The sequence below is a fragment of the Sorex araneus genome, chromosome 1 (assembly GCF_027595985.1).
Source record: "Sorex araneus isolate mSorAra2 chromosome 1, mSorAra2.pri, whole genome shotgun sequence".
NCBI lineage: Eukaryota > Metazoa > Chordata > Mammalia > Eulipotyphla > Soricidae > Sorex > Sorex araneus.
In genome coordinates, this window is record NC_073302.1 from 347,515,497 (window position 1) to 347,535,906 (window position 20,410).

Consider the following 20,410-nt stretch of genomic DNA (forward strand, 5'->3'; position numbering starts at 1 on the left):
AATCACAAAGAACTAATGAGAGATTACCTAAAGAAAGCAGGTGGGATAGAAAACAAAATCGAGAAAAAGAATGTTTCATATAAACCTCCTACACTGTTTTTATCCCAAGATATAAAATTATAAACTCCCATGCCCCCCCCCAAAAAAAACCCACATTGATTTAATTAAAAAAGCAAAAGCCTCCAAGTGTTAAGCTCCATCACTACTGTGTAGGCTACCTTCCTATTAGGTTTAACCAGAATAATCATTTTTCAAACGGTAGGTCTGGAAGGTTGATAAAGACAAAAATCAAGCGATACCATTTTAAGAACCATTTATTGAGCATTTGCTGCTAATTTATTTTTCATTCACAAATTCAGTGATAACTCTTGTGAGTCAAGACTACTTGCAATGACATGTACAACGTGCATGCAAATTACTACTGCCTTCCAAGAACATCCCTTGTAGGGTTGCAGCTAAAGCTACACATAGGAAAGTTGGCTATAAATTTCTGCCAAAAAGACAGGTACAGTCAGAGAGGAGAGAGAAAGGTGGATGTGAATACACACTTAAATGATTACTAAGCACAGAGGAAAAGGGAGGTAAGCAGTGCTGTATTGACAGTGGTCTCCAGAGTCAGATTGCAGGCACCATGTTCACAGTCCATTTGAATCAGTCCTTAGAAGCTCTATCAATTTTGGCTATTAATTGGGGAGGGAGGGAGGCGCAAACCTGGTGGTGCTTAGGGCTGACTCCTGACTTTGTGTTCAGCGGTGACTCCTGGCAAGACTGGAGAACCATATGTGGTGCTGGGGACCAATCCTGGGTTGGCTGTTTCCAAATCAAGTGTCCTACGCACACTGTACTATCACTCTGCCCAAAAGCTTTATCAAATTTGTTTTGTTTTGGTTGGGGGCCATACCCAATGATGCTCCAATGCTTACTCCTAGCTCTGCACTCATCGATCACTCCTGGCAGGCCCAGGTTACCACCTGGGGTGCTGGGGATTGAACCCGGGGTGGCCATATGCAAGGCAAACACCCTACCCACAGTACTATCGCTCCAGCCCCAAAACTCTATCAATTTTTAATGAAAAGTTTTTGTTTGATGCCAGAAAGAGAAGTATGAAGGGTAAGACACTTGTCTTGCACTCGACTGACCTTGGTTCCAACCCCAGTACTCCATAAAGTCCCCCAGGCATGGCCAAGAGGAACCCCTAAGCACAGAACCATGACAAAGTCTTGAGCTTTGCCAGGTGTGAGTTAAAAAACAAAGTTTTTGCTTAATTACTGGGCCAGAGAGGTAGTCAAAAGTCTGGGACATGGGCAGAATGTCCTGACCTCACTCCAGGCTATCTTCACTGGGGCTCCATGGCGGGGGGGGGGGGGGGGTGTGGAGTTGAGTTTCCCTCCCCACCCCCAGCAGAACCCCGACAGCTGAAAACCTCCAGAACTCAGCCACTACCATGCTCAAAGCCATCCTCCACTAGTTCAGAAGAGCTCACCCAAGTGGGAACTGGCAGAAAAACCCAGGTATGTGGGCGCAGGTGACTGAGATCTCCATGCCAGCTCGGATTGGGACTGGGCCTCTCCCCCTAGCTCCCCAGTTTTCCAGTAGCTTGGCAGTCACACCCATAAACTGCCCCCAGCCCATGTAATCTCATCAACAGCCAAGATCCAGAGACTATAAACCAAAGCTCCCAGGCGAGAGCGACCAGAATTTGCTGGAGCACATTCGCAGCCACGTGACCTCTAGCCCACTTACTAACCAAAAGTAGCACACACTGTTTGGTGTTAACAAACTTGCTTGTATTCTCTTATATACGGGCTTAAATGGCTCCAGAATGAAATACAACAACGTTCACACTTCCCTCTTATTGTGGTGGGAAGGTGCTCGGTGGTGGGATTGGTTGTTTGAATATTATTTGCAATGAACTATTGTGAACTACTTTATGAAAATAAAATATTTAAAAATTGTAAAAAAAAAAAAAGTCTGGCATGCATGCACTGCATGTAGGAGGCCCAAAACTGATCCATGGCACCCCATGGTCCCCTAAACACTGCTGGGAGTAGCTTCTGAGCACTCCCAGATAACACAAAAACAAATAAAAATTATGCTGTACTGACTGGGAATGTAGCTCACCCAAAAATATACTTGCTTTAGATACATGAGGCCCTGGGTTCCCATCCCTAGCATTTTCCTGGGAGGAAGAGGAAACTATATAAAAATTACATTTGCTAATGTTTAATATGTGGCCTGACAACCAAGCCCCCTAAGCTTCAGGCATGGAGGAGTTGTGAGGGAAGAGCAGGAATCTCATGTGGCAGAGGGGCGGACAGAAATGGTCTTGATCGCTGCTTCACTTTCAGTCATCGACAACAGACCAAGTGGACCTAAAGAAAGATACCAGCTTTGTGATTAGTTTAATCTAAAAGTTGTAAATGGTTTCTAAACCCATAAGGACTGTCCACTTAAAACAGATTACAATTTTGGTTTTTTTTGTTTTGTTGTGTTTTGTTTTGTTTTGTTTGGGGACCACACCCAGCAGTGCTCAGGGCTTACATCTGGCTTTGCACTCAGGAATCACTCCTGTCGTATCTATTGTTACACTGGTTAGTGAGTTTGCTAACAATTACTTCTAAAATAATTTTAAAAGTGGCCAGAGGACAGTATGGTGGTTAAGGTGCTTGTCTTGCACATGGTCAACCTAGTCTAATGATGGTCCCGGTGCCTCCCACACCCCTGGGCTCCAGAAGCACTGCATCACCAGGCCCCGACATTAAACCAGCCAGCCAGCCTGGTCCCCAGGCATACTGGGCACTGTTTAGGATACCCTGTAGCACTGTCTCCCATTGTTCATGGATTTGCTCAAGATTTGCCATGGATGTGCTCCATGGCGAGACTTTGTTGTTACTGTTTTTAGCCTATCTAATACGCCACACGGAGCTTGCCAGGCTCTGCCATGCAGGCGGATACTCTCGGTAGCTTGCTGGGCTCTCTGAAAAGATTGGAGGAATCGAACCCCAGTGCCTGAAACATCCTACCTGCTTTGCTATCGCCCCAGTCCTCAGGATACCCTAGGAAATCCAAAATAAGGGCCAAATGTTTTGCAGGCAGTAGGCTCACGTTTGATCCCTGGTACCTTGGCTCCTGAGGACTGACAAAAGTGAGCACAGGGCCAGAGCAATAGTACAACAGCGGGTAGGGTGCTTGCCTTGCATGTGACTGGGCCCAGGTTCAGTATCGGGCTGCCAGGAGTGATACCTGGTGAGTGTAGCCCCAAATCCTCCCCCACAAACTGACATCTGAGCACAGAGCCAGGAGTAGCCCCTACAAACTGCCAGTGTGGCCCCAACTCCCCCCAATAAAAATAAATAATAAACTTTGGAATCTGAATAACCATTTTCTCTGAGCAAGAAGTTAAAGAAAGGGCAGGAAAGATAGCTCAAAAAGCTCAGGGTTTGATCCCTGGTACAGTATGGTTTCTCTAGAACTGCAGGAAGTGAACTCTGAGCACTGAGTCCTGACCATCCTCAAGTATGGACTCAAAACAAACTATCAACTTATCAAGGAAAACACTATCACAACAAAACAAATAATCAGCAATAAAAGAGCAAGAGATTGCACAGGAGCCAAGCCTGGGAAATTAAAAAGTTCTTCCTTGGGGGCTGGAGCGATAACACAGTGGGTAGAGCATTTCTCTTGCATGCAGCTGACCCGGATTCGATTTCCAGCATCCCATATTGTTCCCTGAGCACCGCCAAGAGTAATCCTGAGTGCATGAGCCAGGAATAGCCCCGTGTATTGTCGGGTGTGACCCAAAAAGCAAAAAAAAAAAAAAAAAAAGTTCTTCCATTTTTCTTGGTCTTAGATCAAAATTAAGGAAAGTGAAAAGAAAAAAATGGAGATCTTATAGATAGTCCCTATTACTGTAAAAATAATAACTGACTTAGTGTCAGTAATTAATACGTATTTGTTCAATTAGTTTCTAGGTATGAACATGATTTTTGGCTTACTGTGTTTTGTATTTTCTTTCATTTTTTTTTCCTTGCAAATTTGTAGAAGTTGATTTTCGTATTCTGACCTTGTATTTAGTAACCTTACAAAATATACTTATTAATCCCAATAGTTGTTGGGTTTTCTACATAATCAAGTCATCTGCAGTTTTATTTCTTCCTTATAATTTTTTGTTTGTTTTGTTTTTGGGTTATACAAGTTTACTTCTGGCTCTTATGCTCAGAGATACTGGCAATGCTTGGCAGAAACATATGTGACACAGGGGACCGAACCAGAGTTGATCCAGTGCAAAGCAAGTACCTTACCCATGGACTATTCTCTGGCTCCTTTCTTTAAAATTTTAACATACTATTTCTTTTTGTGTGCATTTCTGCACTGAGTAGCACTTCCTGTGTAAAATTTCATCTCACAGGAAAAGCACTTTCTATTCCAATCTGAAGTATCATGGTTAGGGCTGGAGAGACTCACCCCTTGCATGTGATGTGCCTGATCCTAGTTCTGTCCTCAGCACCACAGGAGTATCCCACAAGCACAGAGCCAGGCGTAGCCCCAATCCCTGCATTGCATGGCGTTTTAAAAAAACATGCATTTTGGTTTATACAGAAAATCCTGTCTCACAGCTTTCCTCAGTCAACATTCCACAAAATGTTAGTTAAGTCCTCTAGGTTGCTACTTAGGCCCTGATCAGCTCAGGTACAGTCACAGTGGCCATAAGCACTGCCAGGAGTGGCCCTGAGCACTGCTATCAGAGTCCAAGTGGCACCACAATGCTGGGTCTTCACACTGCCAGGTGCACTGTGCTAATACCAAAGCACAGAGCCAGGGAGAGTCCACACCACTGCCAAATATGACCCCAAAGCCCAAAATCAAAACCTGAAAAACTAAAAAAATTTTAAATATGTGACAAGAGGATTCTAACAAATGATTCTAACAACAAGGTTAATAATAAAGAACTATAATAACCTTTTGGGCCAATTAACTACAAGAGTATAAGAGAGTCCAAAAAATCCAACCATTAAAATGAAAACTACTAACCAATAGTTTTATATTGGGCTGGCAATTCAATAAACTGTATGCCACTATACATATCTGTTGCAAACAATGGCAATCCTGGAAAGGCCGCATAGAGCTGTGGATGGGACCCAGACCACCACCCACGTGCAAACCAAGTGTTCAGTTGCTGAGCTATCTCTCCTGCTGAAAAGGGCATTTAAATTGCAGACCTTGAACTAGAGAGAGAGCACAGGGTAAGGAATTTGATCTGCACACAGTGGGCCTGGTTTGATCAACACTACCCATGGTCCCCTGAACCAAGAGCATCGAGCCAGGAGTAAGCCAGGAACACAACCAGGTGTGGCCCAAAGATAGATAAATAAATTTGCAGACAATGGTCAAGTTTAAATCTTACTATTTAAATTGGAATCTCAAATCCCAAGTAAAAATTTTGCTTAAAAGGGTTATGGCCAGGGAGATAGTTCAAAGGGCAGGAGTTTATGGACAGTTCCGGCCCTGTACCACATGGCCTCCCAAATACCAAAATGGACAGCTCAAGTGGCACCCAGCATCACTGGGGAGGCCCAGCCCAAATGAAAAACACCAGCCAACAAAACACACCAAATAGCAACATTCTACAGCTTAAAGTGCTGCGCAAAGATCAGAGACTACAGCAGGCAGGGTGCATGCTTGCCTTGCACACAGTTGACGCAGGCACCTTGGGACCAATCCCTGGCACCCCATCTGGTCCCCCAAGCCCCCCCAGGAGTGATCTCTGAGTACAAGCCAGGAGATAAGTCCTAAGCACCACCAGGTGTGGGGAGAAAGGAAAGCAGAGTTGGAAGGAGAGAAAGAGGGAAGAAGGGAGGGAGGGGAGGGAGGGAGGGAGGGAGGGAGGGAGGGAGGGAGGGAGGGAGGGAGGGAAGAAAGAGAGGGAGGCTTTTTCAACATGCTATTCAAGTCCCACGGCCCCCCCAGCAGTGGTATGCCAAGCCCAGTTCTACCTGGACTAGACATCAGGAGTAGTGCCTTCCAGCAGTTCCCATTCCTAGGCCTGCATACAACTCTGCCTTTGATAACTTTGCTGTGAAATAAAAACCAGGCAGAAATGATGGCGGTGAATTTTGCAAAAACTAAAAAAAATAATAATAATTTAAGCCAAGAGCTGGGAATATGGCTCCGTGGTAGAGCATGCTTTGAGTGTGTAAGGCCCTGGGTTCAACCTGTGGCACTTAAAAAAAAAAAACAAAAAACACCTGGGATGGGGTAGGGACAAGGTAATTTTTACATTTTTTAGAAAGATGTGACTTGGAGAGAAAGAGAGAAGTCTGTGCTCAAGAGAGAACACATCTTCTCCAGAGTGGAAACAACCAACCAAACAAGTAGGAGACAAGCAGGCAGGGCTGGAGCGACAATCCAGCAGAGAGGGCGTTTGCCTTGCACACGGCAGACCGGGGTTCAATCCCCAGCATCCCATATGGTCCCCCGAGCAGCACCAGGAGTATTTCCTGAGTGCAGAGCCAGAAGCAACCACTGAGCATTGCCAGGTATGACCCGAAAAGCCAAAATAAATAAAATCATCAGTATTTCCAAGAAACTTTTAAGAGAAAAAGAGAGGAGCAAATGAAAGAGAACAAAAGCTTGAAGGGCAAGTCATGAATAAAAATTTTAAAAAGAAGGCCATATTGGGCTAGAGAGATATTAAAGCAGATATGACACTTGTCTTGTACATGGTCGAACCAGGTTCAATCCCTAGAACCACATACAATCCCCCAAACCCACAGGAGTGATCCCTCAGAGCAGAGCCCTGAGCACAGTTGGGTGTGGCCCAAACCCAAAAACAAAAGACAGTCACTTAAGCCTGACAGGATGAGGTCTTGTCCTGCCCTCAGCTAACCAGATCTGATCAATGGTACCAGAAATGGTCCCCTGAGCTTTGCCAGGAATGCTCCAAAACAAACAACCAAAAAAGCAAACAAAACAAAGATTCACATGCCACAAAAAGGAAAAGGAAACAAGTTATTAGTGGAGCTTATTATCCAGGAAAGGGTAAGGGAGAGGAAGAAACATAGGTTAGTGAGAACCTATTATTATCATCAGCATGTCAAATGACAGTAAAGATAAACTGGTAAGTCAACAGTTGATGACATGATGCTGAATAGCTTAATAAACTGAGAAATACCTTGTCTCTCCAGGTTGACAAATCAGCATAATTTTAGCAATAAATGTCATGCAGTACACTTGTAAAATTTTTACAAGGTGGTGAACTTCAAGAAAAAGAATTCTGTTGCAAAGAACTGCCACAAATATGCAAAAAGTATGATATATTTCATGTGTTACCGTACTGGAAACAAAGTTTTTGGTTTTTAATTTTATTAATTTTCTTTGGGGGGGGGGGTGGGGGGTTGAGCCACTCCCAGCAACGCTTAGGCTTACTCCTGGCTCTGCACTCAGGAATTACTCCTAGAGCGGGTCCAGCAACCATAAGGGATGCTAGGGATTAAACCCAGGTCAAACTGTGCAAGGCAAATGCCCTCCCCACTGTACTATTTCTCTGGCCCTGACTGGTTTTTAAGGCACCCTGATTTTCAGTTATTCATGACTGATTTTCAGGCACAATGTACCAAAGACAATTCCATTACCAATGTCAAGTTCCCTCTACTAGTGTCCCCCAGTTTCCCTCCCACCTCACCCCCCACCTGTCACTAAGACAAGGAAACAAAGTTCTGGGAGTCACAGAGAGCTGAGGTGGGTATGTGGAGAGACTGAGTTCAGTCTCCCAGTACCACCAGAGGGTCAGGCCCACTCCAGAGAGTGGGGCACTGTGGGTCAGTCGCAGGCTACTAGCATCTGAGAAAGAAAAGAACTAACAAATCCTGTGCTGGTGATTGTGCTGGTTCTTCACTGATGTTTTAAAAAAATAATAAAAGATATTACTTAGGGCCGGTGAGATAGTACAGCAGGGAGGGAGGGGTGTTTGCCTTACCCACATCTGACTGGGTTCAATGCCTAGTTCCACCTACAGCGCCCTGAGCCCACCAAGAGTGATCCGTGAGCGCAGTCAAGACTAAGCCCTAGGGGGCTGGAGTGATAGCACAGCGGGTAGGGCGTTTGCCTTGCACACGGCCAACCCGGGTTCAGATCCCAGCATCCCATATGGTCCCCTGAGCACTGCCAGGAGTAGTTCCTGAGTGCAGAGCCAGGAGTAACCCCTGTGCATCGCCGGGTGTGACCCAAGAAAAAAAAAAAAAAGACTAAGCCCTAAGCATGAAGTGTGGGAATCCCCTACCTCCCAAAAGAAAGCATTGCTTTGTTAAAAAGGAAACAATCAGAAAAATTCTTGTGAGGGCATGCCCACAAACTGCCTCTGGATGCTACTTAAACTCATTAGTGGCCACAATCCAGAGACACACTAAAGAATCTCGGAACCAAGCAGCTCACAACAGAGATGCCTCCGGATCTTGTGCCAGGCCAATTTCACCAGGGTGCCTCAGAGGGGGGCAGGCATTGTCTCTCCAGCTGTCCCCTAGGAATCTCAACTTGAAAAGCCCAAGTACACGTGGTCAGTGATGCAAAGTCCAGGCCTCAAGGGATAGGGAATGGGGTCGTCCTGTTCATCTCCCCATCCCTATGGGACTCTGGGCGTCACACTCAGGAACTACCTCCGGCTGCTTTTTAAGAGCATTAACGGCCATGATCCAGAGACACACAAAAGAATCTCTGAACCGAGCAGCTCACTGCAGACATTTCTCCAGACCCTAACTATCTAAAATTTTAGAATTCTAAGAGCACGTGGCGACAGCTTATGCTATTAATAACAAGCAATACAAAATAAATTATATAGCATCTGCCTGTTCGGCAGGTTTGAGTGTTGATGGGAGAATTCAAACTAATGGTGGTTGGAAGGTGCAATGGTGGAGGAACTGGTGTTGAAATATTGAATATAATCCATTATTGTGAACAACGTTAAGAAAATAAAATTTTTAAAAATTCTATTACTGTCACTGACACATCTTTTATATTTATAAAGAAGAAAAACACTTGCCAATGAAAGAGGGAAATGCCTAGAATAATGCCACAAAAAATATTTGCTTTATTATACAGAGACCAATTAAATATAATATATTCATAAATCTAGAGGGTTGGCAGGGAATTTCTGAGAGAATATTTAAGGTAAAAGATGAATTACAAAAGTGCTTTCAAGAAAACAGCAATATTAGGTTCACAACTAAAAGCCAACTCACTAAAATTCATGGGTACACCAGTCTCTCAGCTGAAAATTCTGCACTGCCCTCGATAATGGGATAGGCCAAGTCTCCACCCTGCCAAAGCCCTGGCTACCGCACCTACCACACCGCCTGCCACAGCTAATGCCCTGCCTAACAGCTCAACTCTACTGTTCACAACTAAACTCTGCAGAGGTACCAAACTGACAAAAATTCTAGGTGCATCAGTTCTCAGACTGATGTTGAAAGAAAGACCCCAGTTCTCTGGGGCCTTTTCTGAGTGAGGGGAGACAGCCTCGCCCCCTCTCCTTATACTTCCAGGAGCCCCAGCAGCTGCACCCACACCCCACAACTGCTGCCATGCAAACTCACAGCCCAGTTACCTATCCAGGAGTTTCTGGAGTAATACCTCCAAATTCTAGAATAGTGACATTCCAGTAGGAGCACATCAAATGTAATGGGAAAGGAACGCAGAAGCCAACTAAACTCAGTAAGTAAGAACAATAACACAGAAGGCTCAACTCGCAACAAACAGCTTAGTCAACTCTCAGACAAGGACTTGAGATACAACAATTTTCACAAATTAAAAATTCTATTAGTGGGGGCCGGAGCCATAGCACAGGGGGTAGGGCATTGCCTTGCACAAGGCGGACTTGGGTTTGATTCCAAGCATCCCATATAGTCCCCCGAGCATTGCCAGGAGTAATTCGTGAGTGCATGAGCCAGGAGGAACCCCTGCGCATCGCTGAGTGTGACCCAAAGAAAAAACAACAAAAAAAAATTCTATTAGTCCTTTTGGGCTGGAGCGATAGCACAGCAGTTGGGCTTTCGCCTTTCACGCGGCCAACCCGTGTTTGATTCCTCCACCCCTCTCGGAGAGCCCGGCAAGCTACTGAGAGTATGAAGCCCGCACGGCAGAGCCTGGCAAGCTACCCGTGCGTATTGGATATGCCAAAAACAGTAACAATAAGTCTCTCAATGAGAGATGTTACTGGTGCCCGCTCAAACAAATCAATGAGCAACGAGATAACAGCGACAGTGAATGTATTAATTAGTCCTTTAGTTGCAATAAGCAATATAAAATAAACTATTTTGTGCCTGCTAAGGGGGCAGGCTTGGTTGGGGGCTGGTTGGAAAAATGAGGACAGTAGTAGAGGAAGTCCCTCTGATGGTGGAATTAGTACTGGAACATGAAATGCCCTTAACAACTGTATTATAAACAACTATGTAGTCAAATAGTGTCAAGAAGGAAGGAAGGAAGGAAGGGAGGGAGGGAGGGAGGGAGGGAGGGAGGGAGGGAGGGAGGGAGAGCCTCTATGGCAATGGAATTCCTAGGAAGTAATAAAACCAGCTGCAGGCTGCAAAAAGCCCACCTTGCAGACACAGGAGCCTGGTAAGACTTCACCTGGTGCCAACCAACACAGAGAAGGCCAGAGGAACAAAGTCTAAGGACAGGAATTTCAAACACCATTGACCACTGCCAACCCTACCCCCTTGGCTACCACCCTAAAAGCCTCTTACCTGGGTAAAAGCCCCACGTGGGGCAACCTGGGGAAAATCCTACAGAAGTCCCTGAAAACAAAGAAAGCGTGCACATATGCTGCCTGAGCCCATGTGCTGCTTGTGCCCACGAGGCCAAGCATATGTATCACCAGCATCTCCCCTCGTGAGGTGTGCACTGAGACTCCCTCCATCTTTAGAGAAGCCTGCATTCTTCTCTCCCTTTTTCTCTCCCTCCTGCCCTTTCCCAAAAATCTCCAAATAAAATCTGTTTCTCCTTCACTGCTTGTCTCCTCCTGAAATTCTTTTCTGCGAGATAGGACAAAGACCTGAAAGGCCTGGGTAAGGACTAGAACTAACTTTTCTTTCCTGTAAAGAGCAATTCCTTCTTTAGCCAGAGTCCATGGCTCCCCAAGAAATAGGGTGGTGAACACTTAACTCCCACAAGGCGTGCAGGGACTCATCCTCTAACTGTATCAGTCCTAGCCTTCACAGTTGGTCCTGGGGTAGCAGAGGTAGATCAGGAGAAAAGTGACTATCCCTCTCCTCTCTGCCTCACATAAACCACCTGTGAGGACCCACTGACTTCAGAAGGAAGGCGGGAGGCAGGAAGGCAGGAAGGCATATTGTGTGGGAAAGATAGTACAGTGAGTATGCCACTTGCCTTGCATGCAGTGGACCCAGGTTCAATGCCCAGCATCCCCTATGGTCCCCAAAACCCGCCAAGAGAGATTTCTGAGTTCAGAGATAGGAGTAAGTCCTGAACACTACCGGGTATGGCCCAAACTCAAAAATATATAATAAAAAACAGTATTTCACCTAGTGCTTCAAGGCTTAAATACTATTATCAAAGCAAGTTGTCTGGGTCAGAGTGATAACATAGCATGTAGGGCATTTTCTATGCACATAGCTGGCCCAGGTTTGATCCTTGGCATCCCATATGTTTCCCTGAGCCTGCCAGGAGTGATCACTGAGCTTAGAACCAGAAGTAAGTCCTCAGTATAGCCAGGTGTGACACAAAAGACAAATAAAATTTTGCTTTTAAATTTTGAAAAGCTAGTTTTCTTAGCAGACCTTTTTTTTTGGGGGGGGGGGGCAGCAGCAAGCAGCATCACACCCAGTGGTGCTAAGGGCTTCCTTCTGGCTCTGTGCTCAGGGATCCCTCCTGGTGGTGGCAGGGGACCAAATGGAATGCCAGATATAGATCTCAGGTCAGCCGTGTGCAAGGCAAAAACCTACCCACTGTACTATCACTCTGACCCCTTCCAGACATTTTTAAAAATCTTATGAACCTGCTGAACAAGTTTCTGCAAAGGGGAAAATCCTTTGACTCAGTGATGAAACATCTAGGTTTCAAAGAAAAACAAAATCTTTAGAAAACTCATGACTTGGGGCTGGAATGATAGGACAGCAGGTTGGGCGTTTGCCTTGCACACGGCTGTCCCGGGTTCGATTCCCAGCATCCCATATGGTCCCCTGAACACCAACAGGAGTAATTCCTGAGTGCAAAGCCAGGAGTAACCCCTGTGCATTGCCAGGTGTGACCCAAAAAGGGAAAAAAAAAAATCATATGACAGAAGAACTCCGTGGGCTTCAGGATGAAAAAAGAGACCAGCAAATCTCAAGATTAGTAAAAACCACCTAGAAAACTGAAAAACAAAACAGAAACTGAACAATATTTTCCCTCCTTTTCAATACAAACAAAAATCTTCTAAGCCAATTGCTAACTTGGATAATGCTTTAAAAAAAAACACTGAAGTTGTTCCTCCCTGGCATGTATGAGGTACTGGGTTCAATCCCCAGCATTGCAAAAAGAAAAAAAAAAAGAAAAGAAAAACCGTAACACTGAAGTTCATCTCCTCTACTAATTTGCATTACAAGCCACTTTTTCTTTTTTTTGCAGGGCAGGGTGGTTTATCTTCACTCCCCTCCCTTCCTGTCCCTACACTTTTTTTAAATGACAGGCCAGAGAGATAGGTCAAGGGCTGGGTTGTCTATTTGATCTGGTTTGTTTTGAAGCTGTGTGGGTTAGCTATGTATTCTGGACATTTACCTCTTGTCAGGTGTATGATGTTTCAAGTACCTCCTCCCAAACCCAAGAGTTGCTTTGTCATTACGGAAGTATCAGTTGCTGTATTAAGTCTTCTTGCTTTTGTTTCCCTTTGCAATGAAGCCTAGTTTCTACAAATTCTGCTGCTGAGGCTTTGGAGCATTTCACCTATGTTTTCTTTTCTTATGTTTCACTTATTTCAATTGGTCTTTATTTTAAAAAAATTAATATCGATGTAACATGGCTTCCAATAGCGTCACTGTTAGTCTTCTGGCTTATAAAATTACCAAAACTCCACCACTACCAAAGTGCCAAAGACACTCCACCACTGTCTTCTGTCTCTCTCCCACCCATCACATAATTCTGTTGTCAGAGTCTAACGGTATTTTTCTATGCATCCTCTTGTCTTTATTTCCTTACAGTACATTACGAAGTGAGACCATTTGAGATTTGTCTTCCCTGCTTTCACTCAAGTTGTAGCAAAAGACAAGATACCACCTTTTCTTAGAGCTGAGTAGTATTCCACTGTGTTTATAAACCTCAACTTCTTTTTTCTTTTCTTTTTTTTGGGGAAAGGAGAGGCAGCAGGCACACCTGGCAGTGTTCAGGGCTTACTCCTGGCTCTGCACTCAGGGATCACTACTGGCAGGGCTCCAGGGACCTGGTAGGGCTCCAAGCATGATGCCCAGGTTGCCATGTGCAGGACGAATGCCCCGTCCACTGTACTATATCACTCTATAGTACACAATTTCTTTATCCACGCATCTGCTATTGGACATTGGATTGCTACCGGCTGTACTAAATGGTGCTGCAAATTAATATAGGTGCACATACATCCTTTCAAATTAATGTTTTTGTGTTCCTTGTATAGATGCCAAGGAATGTAATTACTGAACCACAAAGTAGTTCAATTATTTTTTTTAATGGGAAGGGGGCTTGGGGGCACATCCAGTAGTGCTCAGGGGCTACAAAGACCTTGGTGAAGGACCTATCTCTAAATCTTCTAAATCAATTGCCAACTTGAATATGGCTTTAAAAAATACTGAAGCTATTCCTGCCTGGCATGTATGAGGTACTGGGTTCAATCCCCATTACTGGGGGAAAAAAACCCTAACACTGAAGTTCATTCCTAGACTAATTTGCACTACCCAGATCGGTAATATGCAAAGCAAGCACCCTACCTATTATTCTATAGTGCTGGCACTCACCTATGTTTTTTCTCTACTTATCTTATGATTTCAGATGTTTAATCCATTTGCAATTCATTTTTTCACATGACATTAAATGGTAATCTAGTTCCATCATTTGCATGTGACCATCCAGTCTTCCCCAAAACATTCACTGATAAGGCTTTCTTCCCACTACTCATGGCTTCTTTATCACAGATTAGATGGTCATCTGTGTTTCTAGACTCTAAGTCCATAAAATGAGTGTTAAAGTTTATCAGAACCTTTTCTACAGACTATAATCCCATAATTTTTCTTCTTTTTTTATTCTGGCACCATGATTTACAAAGCTTTTATTAACAGAGCTCTAGACATTCAGTGTTCCATCTCCAAACCCACCACCAGGGCTAGAGAGAAGGGGAAAGTACTTGTTAACCCAGGCTGAGTCCCTAGCACCATACATAGTGCCCTGAGCACAAGATGTGACTAATCAATTAAAATAAAAAACACCTCACCAGCAGACAGCATTCCTCCATTAATGACCCAATTCTATGCTCTTTTTTATCATATTAATGACTTATACTGATTTTGGAATATTAACCAATCACATTTCTAGAACACACTATCTTCAGTATATCACTGTTCTTAAATATGAGCAGATTCCTTTTGTTCATGTAACTTCCTTTTTCTTCTTCTTTTTTCTTGTATGTGTGTCGTGTGTGTGCTTGGGCCACACCGATATTCAGTAATTACTCCTTGGCTCTGCACTCAGAAATCACTCCTAGCAGTGCTTGGGGAACTATATGAAATGCTGGGGATCAAGCCTGGGTTGGCCATGTGCAAGGCAAGTGCCCTAACCACTATACTTATCTCTCCAGCCCCTGTTCATATAGTCTCAGGAATTATGAGAAGGACCAGAGCAAGAGTCCAGCAGGCAGAGCGCTTGCCTTGCACAGAGCCAGATCCCTGGCACCCCATATGGTTCCCTGAGTCCCTCCAGGAGTGATCCCTGAGTGCAAGCTAGAAGTACACTCTGAGCACTTCCAGGTGTGGCCCAAAAATTATATAGTAGTTATACTTAACTATTTAATACTTTAATTTAAATTCTTAATCTACCAGAACTAGTACAGTTATTTGATTTTTCTGGACTTCAGAATTTCTAAATTCAAATATAATTATCAGAATTATTCAGAAAGAAGCTAGGCAGGGGTTCTCAAACTTTAACATACTTCAGAATCACCTATAGGGTTGGTTAAAATACTGACTGTGGAAATGCATCCCTAGTGTCAGACACTACAGAAGTAGGAGAGGCCAGAGAGAGCGCAATGGGCTGAGCACATACATGCATTACATGCAGGAGGCCCAGGTTCCATCCCTCAGAGGGAACCATTCTTGGTGGTATCAAGAATGACTCAAAACTGAACTGGGAGTAGCCCAAAAACAAACACACAAACAAAAACAGAAGTAAAAGAGTTGATGCCCAAAGGAGGCTAAAAATTTATATTTCTAACTAATCCCCAAGTAATGCTGATACTATTGATCAAAAAATGACACTTTGAGAATAATAAAGCTTTCACTAAACCAAACCTACAAATTCTATTAAACATGTTTCACGTAACTGAGATATACTCACAAAAAAATTATTATGGCATGTAACAATTTTTGTTACTCATTTAACCAATGAAATGTGTTTTACTTTAACCATTTCTATAAAAAGAAATAGTTATTTTAAGGCTTCTTAAAAGTCCTTCTTAAAAGTCTTAAAATTCTTTTCTCTGGAGGATGTGCCTCCCAGATAGTGCTGGAGACTCAGGAACCATGCAATACTGAGGATCAAACTCAGTAGGAAAAGTAGAGTAGAGACTAAGGGTCTCTACTCTTAATTTTTATTGTGTATGCTAAGGGTCTCTACTCTTAAATTTTATTGTGTATGCTACTCTAACCAATTATATACTGATAATAAATGCAATGACAATGGGGATCAGAACATTAATACATTAGATAAGGCATTTTCTTGCACACAGCTGACCCGGGTTTGATCCCCGGCATCTCATATGATCCCCAGATCACTGCCAGCGATTCCTGAGTGCAGAGCCAGGAGTAACCCCTCAGCACTGCTGTGAATGGCCCAGAAACAACAACCAAACAAAAAATAAAATCTAAAAATTGTAATGGGAACTAAAACCAGAAATATTTTGCATCTTTAGAGCCCTATAATCTTAAGAAAATAATTATAATGTCTTCCTTTTCTGCAGTTCTGGGGATTAAACCCAGGGTCTCATACATGTAAAACAAGTACTTTACTGCTATGCTACATCCATAATATAATTTCTATTCCTATTGTCAGGGCAAAGAAACAGGTCTGCTCAATTCAGGACATTCAAATATATAAATGCATGGCATTAGAATAAAATTAAGTGGGATTCAGGACAAACATATCTATTCAAAAGAAAATATTTAAAATTTCTAACACAAGGGCCACAGAGTACAAAAGTTTCAGTGCCTGCCCTCCATCCCAGTTGAATCTGAGTTTGATCCCTGGCATCATATATTCCAGTCATTGTCAGGAGTGATCCCTGAGCACAGAGCAAGGAGTAAACCTTGAGAACCACCACATATGGTCTAAAAACATACACAAAACACTTTCTCCCAAACACTTAAGTCTTCGTTGGCATTTTTTTAATTAATAACATTTTGGCTGGAGTGATAACACATTGGGTAGAGCATTTGCCTTGCACACGGCCAACCCGGGTTCAATTCCTCCGTCCCTCTCGGAGAGCCCGGCAAGCTACCGAGAGTATCGCACCCGCACGGCAGAGCCTGGCAAGCTACCCGTAGCATATTCGATATGCTAAAAACAGTAACAACAGGTCTCACAATGGAGACATTACAAATTGCTCGAGCAAACTGATGAGCAATGGGATGATAGGGATACAGTGATCGATTTCTTTAGATAAACTGAAAAGTTATGTTTGATTAATATATTTTAACATTCCATAAATTCTTTCATGTGTCAAGCTCTGGCTAAAAATGGAAGTTATTTTAGTTATTTTGCACAACTTTAAAGTTAATTTGCACAATTAAAATATGTGCAAAGGAATACAAAATTTTTTTAATTTTTTAAAATTCAAGAAAAATTAGTGAAAATTGGAAGATCACCGCCCTAGATAACATTATCAATAAATCAGTGAAGAATGCATAGCAAGAATAAGAAAACATGATACTTAAGTATCAGTCTTCATCTCCAGATTGAAACTTTAAAGGCACATGGTTTTGATTTATTTTAATTAATATCACCATATAGCTGCCTTTTTCTTTCTTTTTTTTTTTTTTTTTTTGCTTTTTGGGTCACACCCGGTGATACACAGAGGTTATTCCTGGCTTATGCACTCAGAAATTACTCCTGGCAGTGCTCAGGGGACCATACGGGATGCTGGGAATCGAACCTGGGTCGGCCGTGTGCAAGGTAATCACCCTATCTGCTGTGCTAACTCCAGCCCTACTCTTGGGGGTTTTGGAAAGCCATACTTGATGTTGCTCAGGGCTTACTCCTAGCTCTGGGCTCAGGGATCATTCATGGCAGTGCTCAGGCATTGGCCATATGTACAGTGGAGGAGTGAAGCCCAGCTCACAAGCTGTAACGTCTCTCCTACCCTACACTGTGGACTAATCATGGTTTACCCTGCGAGGAATGAATGGGTGAGATAAACGGTACAAAATATAAATGTAAGATGATAATGACAATGGAAAATTAGATTTCTAATAAAATCAAAATTCACATTCATACAGTTTTAAGTCTTACACTCCAAATCTTAAAATTATAAAATTCTGAGCATAAAAACTTGATTTATATTTTAAACCATAAATAGCGACAAATGCTCTGTCTCTTCTCAAAAGATACAGCTAGTAGGTGAACAGGTACAAAACTATGGCAGAGGTGTCAGGGAGAGAGCTCAAAGGCCTGAGCACACGCTTTGCATGCAGGAGGCCTGGATACCATCCCTGCACCATCACTGTCCACTGAGCACCATCAAAAGCGGCCCGCCAACACAGAGCCATGAGTAAAACAAAATAAGAGCACAGCAGAAGAATGAGGCATATTGGAAATCACTTAGTCTTCTAAACTGTAAACTAAAATTTCACTTCAAAAACGTCCTATAATCAAAATTTCACTGTATCACTGTCATCCCGTTGATCATGGATTTGCTCGAGCGGGCGCCAGTAGCATCTCCATTCATCCTAGCCCTGAGATTTTAGCAGCCTCTCTTTACTCATTCTTCCGAGACGTGCTGCATTGGAGGCTCTTTCAGGGTAAGAGGAATGAGACCCATCATTGACTGTATTTGGCATATTGAATACGCCACGGAGAGCTTGCCAGGCTTTCAAAATTTACCTAAAAAATACTGTCTTCCATCAAACATTAAATTCTAATTATTTTGTAAGCTGATGTTCTTCTAAGATCCTTACTATTTGCTTAGTTTTCTCCTATAAAATACAGAAAAGGGGGCGGGGTGGGGGTGGCAGGTGGGACACTGGGAACAATGGTGGTGGAAACTGTGCACTGATGGAGAGATGTGTGCTCAGCACTGTGTGACTGAAACCTAATTATGCAAGTTTCTAACTATCTCACAGTGATCCAATAAAACTTCTTAAAAATAAATAAAATAAAATACAGAAAAGGGACCAGAGCAACAGTACAGCCGATAAGTACTTGCCTTGCACGCAACCTACCTGGGTTCTATCCGAGGCACCTCATATGGTCCCCAAGGACCATTAGGAATAATTCCTGAGTGCAAATCGAGGAGCAACCTCTGAGAATCATCAAGTGTGGCACCCAAATCAAAAATTAATTTAAAAGATGCGGAAAAGCCACGAACACCATCTGCCTTCACTACACAGTTTTCACTTCTCATATCAATGGAAGTTAATATCCTGTAAATCACTTGCATCATCCCAGTGATTAAACTAGCTAGTAGTGATTAAGAGATGGCTGTATCTGTGAAGAGATTATACCTACCTACTACAATGCTTCTGGCATAAAATGCTTTAAGCATTCAATAGTTTCAGTTTTACTAAGGTGAAATAAGTATACAATAAAAATATAAGCACAAAATAAAAATATAATGTTTGACATACATAGAAATTTACTCAAAAAAACTCCAATCCTCTTTTATCCAAAAATTAAATGTTTTCAACATTGAAAAAAGTACTTACTTTCATGTAATTCACAATCTTAGCAAGAACACCAAACTTATATCCAGAGCTTCCTGATAGAGCTTTGAAGTTAAACGATCCGTTGCTATGATCTGAAAATGAGTTTCAAAAAACAATCACTTACCACACTATAATGATTACCACTTTTAAGCAACTACACAATCTTAACTCTGGCAAATTGCTATTTGAATTTTTCTATCTAGCAAATCTGATCCTGTAAAATTTTGGTGAAGATTCAGATTCTTTGAGTATATAGTGAACTTTCCATTTTTTTCCCTAATGATAGGGAAAAAGCAGAAATAATTCAAAAGCATTCAAATATAACTCCTTTTAAGAACCTTTATCTTACTCTTATCTGCAATAATTAAAATTAGTAAAATGCTTTCCTAAACAAAAGAATAATATAAATCTCAATCAATCAATAAGGCTTATTCAAGGAGACTTGGGGAATGATCCACTATTAGCTCTGTTCAGGAGCCACTTCCAAGTGGTGCTCAAGGAACTATATGTTGTTCAAGGAACCTAACCAAGGTTGACCCCAGGCTGGATGATACATCCATTCCCCATAAAGTTTTCTAACACTTAAAAATTTGAGAAGTGACTAGCTTACTTTTGAAAGACAAAAATTTCAATTTACAAAAGGCATAGAAAGATACTATAGGGGGTTAAGGCATTTGCCTTGCACATGGCCAACCTGGGTTCAATCCCCACGTCCCCCATGTCCCAATAAGAGTGACCCTTCACACACAGCATATGCTGCCCAGCCCGCATGCTGCTTGTGTCCATGTGGCCAAGCACAAGTGTTTCCTTCTTGACATGTGTACTGGGCCTCTCTCCACCTTTGGGGAAGCCAGTGTTCTCTCTTGAGATTACTCTCTCCCTTTCTTCAAAAAGCCACCAAAGACTCGCAAATAAATCTCACAAGAGAGCCACAAGCTGCAGAGATGTCTCCAGACACCGCACCAGGCTGAACCTCATTTCCGAGGCACCCCAGAGCAGGGTTGGTGAGCCCCACGAGAACCCCGTCAGCTGAAAACCTCCAGAACCTAATCGCTGCCACCTCCACGGCTCAGGATGAGAATGAATCTGTTGAAAAACTCAGGTGTGTGGCTTCTGTGACCAAAATCTATAAAAGCTCACACGATCTCTCCCCATTTCCCTGTCTTCCCAGGAACCTGGCATCCATGGCCACAAACCAGCTTGTGCGCCAGATAAGCTCATCAAAGGCCATGATCCAGAGAATCACAAATAAATCTTGCAAGACA

At 43.0% G+C, this 20,410-nt stretch overlaps 1 protein-coding gene across 2 annotated transcripts in view; it reads right to left on the bottom strand.

The window, feature by feature from the left end:
• Positions 1-20,410, bottom strand: part of GTF2E2 (general transcription factor IIE subunit 2) — a 76,709-nt gene that overhangs the window by 21,671 nt on the left and 34,628 nt on the right. For both annotated transcript variants that reach the window (XM_055121703.1, XM_004606880.2), the window contains exon 3: positions 19,146-19,237. In XM_055121703.1, coding sequence (XP_054977678.1) covers positions 19,146-19,237 — 92 coding nt within the window. The remainder of the gene's footprint in view (positions 1-19,145; positions 19,238-20,410) is intronic.